Consider the following 4,218-nt stretch of genomic DNA (forward strand, 5'->3'; position numbering starts at 1 on the left):
AGATATTCGAGCCAAATTAAAATAGTCCATGTTCTAGCCACATCATGTTTCGTTGTAGCCGTCGTTATCATAGTCATCATCATTAACAATATCATTAGTTACACTAATATTCAAGAACTTCTATTCAGAACTTTTGAACAAGACACAGAAGTTTTATTTGTATATTGCTTATGACAAACACCTCTTCCAAAAAAGAAGAATATACACGTGCTGAGCAACGAGTTTAGAGTGATTTTCAAGAGCACGCTTTGGGTTGAATCAAGGAGACCGGACCACTGACTCAGTTCACTACTCTTAAGAGAATGTCTCTCACATAGGTTAGCTAATTAACAAAATTCTTATTAAAAAAATAACTCTTGAAGATCGCCAAGAAAAAAACAACTTAAGTACATAGGTTGAATTAAACTATTTTAAAACGAACTTAAAGTGGAAATTAATCACTTTCTAGCCCTTGATCTTAATCATGGGAGTTATAATTGCCAGACCTTTCTGTGAGCTAAAAGGTTATGTAACTCATTCTGCATTACTTTCACTACTTTTTTACTATAACCATCTTCGTTCGTGAAAGTAATAAAATGTAATTGCCGTGGAAGCATCAAAAGCATTAGTGTAACCAAAAGTACCTTATTCACTCACTCGTGCAAGCCCATAATAAAAATAGCAACTAGATCATTAATGAGAATTTTAAACAAGTCTCACTGTAGATATTCTGAGAAGAAAATTACATGAACGACTACTAATGAACAAAATTGCAGTTTTGGCTAGGACATGAGCATATGTTAATCATAGTCATTGGATGGAATAAAATTAGAAGTTATAGGTTCTCAGATCCCTTTTTACATCTTTTCTTTCATGATAATAATCATGTCAAGTTTTCAACCCTTGGAATATTGGATGTGGCTGCTAGGGTTTTGGATGGGGAAATGTGTTTGTATGGGAAAAGAAGGGTTGAAAGAGAAGTCTATGTTAGTGGGAGGACAATTCATTGTGTCAAGCTTATTGCCTAGATTTTCCAGTGCTTTGACTTGTGATCTGAGAAACTTGAGGTAGTTTGCTGCTTCATCAAGCATTGATGCAGTGTCCATCTTGCTTCCACCAGGCACAATCTTCTGCAAAACCCTAATCCTCTCACTTATTCTCTCCCTTCTTTGCCTGGCAGCCACTGTCTGTGGATCAGTTGATATCCTAACATTCTTCCTTTTTGGCTTTTCCACCGCTTCAAGGCCCAAGTTCACTGGCCTAAAAGCTGCAGCCCTATATATCATTTCCTTCATTTGTGCTATGACCTCAGGATCAGGTTCTTCAAAGGAAGGTGTCACAGATGAATTTGGCTGCTGGAAGTTGATATTTGATGAACCAGGATGCTTATGAATCCATCTGGGTCTCTTGGACTTTGGTGAAGTCTCTGAGATAAGCCTGAAACCACCTTCAGTGGCAGAAGAATTCTGAGCAATGCTGAAGCATGAACTACTGCTCCTTTTTGTGCAAATAACTTCAGAATCTATGACTCTTACTTGACTGAGATATTGATCAGAGAAACTTTGAGACACTGATTCATCCAGCTCACTGACTGATGGATACCGCATGTCACTGTTTCTAGCATTAATGGAAGCATTGCTATCAGATTCACCAGAGGAAGCTGCACTGCCATAACTGAAGTTACTCCATAGGTTTCTGCAGTCAGAGAGAATCATCGAAATCCCATCATCTTCGACAGACGCGTCTGTGTTACTATTATTAGTAGCTGAAAGCAAGCAATCAATTGACTGATCAAGAGAGCAGGTAGTAGCCTTGCCGTTTTGTGTGCCATTGATAAGCTGTTGTTGTTGTTGGTGGGCCTTGTTGAGATCTGCTACATAATTCACCGAAAGGGATGGGCATGATTGGGATATTAAAGCCTCTTCCCAACTGGCTCCAGCTGCTCCTGATTTCACAGGCATGGTTGCTGTAATTCTTTGTGGCAGATTTGTGTTTGGCATCATACTCATTATCTCAGACATAGTGGATAACTGAACCATGCCCCTCGCCTTTTCAGAACTGGGATATGCATAGCCTGTTTGATTATTCAGAACACTTGAACTTAGGTGGGGCATGGAATGATGATAGTCTCCTTCAAGGTCTTGAGACTGAGTGCTCCACAAGACCGGTGTGTTAGCAACAAGTTGTGATGAGGCATCCCAACTTAGACCATCCATTGATGATACTACTTTGACAACTATCACTGATGAAGTGAAACTAAAAGAGATCCAATTGAAAGCTGAATGACAAACTGATCCTTCTTAATTACCTATATATCATATTGAAGACTATATTAGATAGCATACATATATAGGCCAAAACATATATATTTCCAACTATATATTTAGTTACAAATCGTATGTGGAACTGGATTGCCTCCAGGTGACTAGAGGAAACCAATAATATATATGTTTAGGTACATATATAGATAATGTGAAGAAGGGCTTACCAACGCTAGATCCAGGTGCTTCCAAAACTAGAACACTAACCCAAGAGCCAACAGGATGAGAAGAATCCTTGCTTGAGTCAGTAACTGAACAGAAGAAGATGCATCTGCAGTTTCGTACAATCTGGTAGTTGCATTAACTGCCTTGTTCAATTGAGTAGGATGGAGATTGAGATAGAGAGAAAGAAAACAACCGAAGCTTATGTCAGATGGGGCAACTGAATTTTATGTACTGTTTCGTTATGAACAGTAACACAATGACTTTAAGTTTAGTTCTGTGCTTGAAAACATTGACCAAATACGTTTAACAAACAGATGAGAGAATAAAAAGTGAGAGAATAAAGGTTGTACCTTCAGATGCCATGGAATACCAGTACTGATGATGCAGTGTGTGTTTGTTTGTTGAATGGAAGCTTATATAGATTGGAAGAACAAAAGGTATAAGCTTTTACAATAAAAAAAAATATTGGAACTTGAACAATTATGTCAGGAAATTGTGCAATAAATAGACATTGATCATGTATTATGTGAGGAAAGAAAAAGGAGAGGGTATTTAATATGCTTTAACAGTTTTTGAGCAGTACAATGGTTTTTGGAAAAGATAAGGCTAATGGGTGTGTAAGACTATATTTTTGCAGACAGGGAGCATGAAAATTTTGAATCTCAGCTGATTGAATATTTTTTTTATCTTTTTGTATTCTTTTTAAGTGGGGAAAGCTCTGACCTCTTTTTGGTTGCTTATGGATATTCCATGCGCACTGTAAAGTTACAGTGAAAGAGAGAGCATCTGTTACAGCATCACTCTCTTTTCAAAGATTTTTGTTAATCATAGTTTTAATCATAGCCTTGTGATGTTTTTCACTTTCTACTAGCGTAATTGTTTAAGTCGGGGTGGTAAATTCTTTGAGGAATCTACTGATTAAATCAGAAGCACAGTACTGATGTAAGATTCAACTTTTTGCAATTTGAAATGCTCTACATCGAAAACTTAGTGAACTGGATGAGTCAAATTTATGAGTTTTGCTTGCATATATTATATAGGACTCCTCTGCATCTATGCTCTGCTTTTTATGTAAATGCTTTACCAGTTGTATTAAGGATAGGAAACCCCAATTTCATCTTCTCTAATCCCTTGACCAAATGTGTATTTTTTTTGTCATACCATAGGTACAAAGTATTCATCAAATCTCTGGTAAAGAATCTAACTGGTGATATTTAGTAAGGTCTCCTTTTTCAAGTCATTTTTTTTATCTACAATATATAACAACAGCTGAAATTTCCTGTAATAGGTGAATTGTGTTATAAAGAAGTGTGATATAAGAGAAACAGTTGTTATGAAGAAAAATATGCAATACACAATTGGGCATGGAAAGGATCTGGCTTACAAATATGTTTGAATAGGATTATTTCTTTTAGGTAATCAACAATAATGTAACACTATTTGGACGTAAAGATCTTAGAATAACTTTTATAATAAGACAAGAGATAGGAAGAGAAAAGGTATGAAATGAAATGAGGGAGTAATACGATATAGAGAGAGAGAGAGAGAGAGAGAGAGAGAGAAAATATTGTTGTTAAAAAGTGAGCGTGAGAAAAATGTATCCAGCATAGTATTATTCTTAAGCATATAATGGAACACGAAACGTGGTGGCAGGGTAGCAAAGACGGTCAAATTAGGAGATAGAGAAAGAGAAAGCAAGTTGGGTATGCCAAATTGTCTGGTCACGTTTTAGTTTATCTTTGAACTTTATTAG

At 36.5% G+C, this 4,218-nt stretch overlaps 1 protein-coding gene across 1 annotated transcript; it reads right to left on the bottom strand.

The window, feature by feature from the left end:
- Positions 1-649: 649 nt before the first annotated feature.
- On the bottom strand, positions 650-3,298 carry LOC114387723 (transcription factor bHLH87-like). Its single transcript, XM_028347929.1, has 2 exons — positions 2,468-3,298; positions 650-2,287 (listed from the first exon to the last, which is right to left on the bottom strand). The coding sequence occupies exon 2, from the start codon at positions 2,193-2,195 to the stop codon at positions 876-878; it is 1,320 nt and encodes a 439-aa protein (XP_028203730.1). The 5' UTR covers positions 2,196-2,287; positions 2,468-3,298; the 3' UTR covers positions 650-875.
- Positions 3,299-4,218: the final 920 nt, after the last annotated feature.

This window comes from Glycine soja, chromosome 15, assembly GCF_004193775.1.
Source record: "Glycine soja cultivar W05 chromosome 15, ASM419377v2, whole genome shotgun sequence".
In the NCBI taxonomy this organism is placed as follows: domain Eukaryota; kingdom Viridiplantae; phylum Streptophyta; class Magnoliopsida; order Fabales; family Fabaceae; genus Glycine; species Glycine soja.

Excerpts from the sequence above, each read along its gene's own strand:
- LOC114387723 (XM_028347929.1), bottom strand. The coding sequence starts at position 2,195 with ATGGATGGTCTAAGTTGGGATGCCTCATCACAACTTGTTGCTAACACA.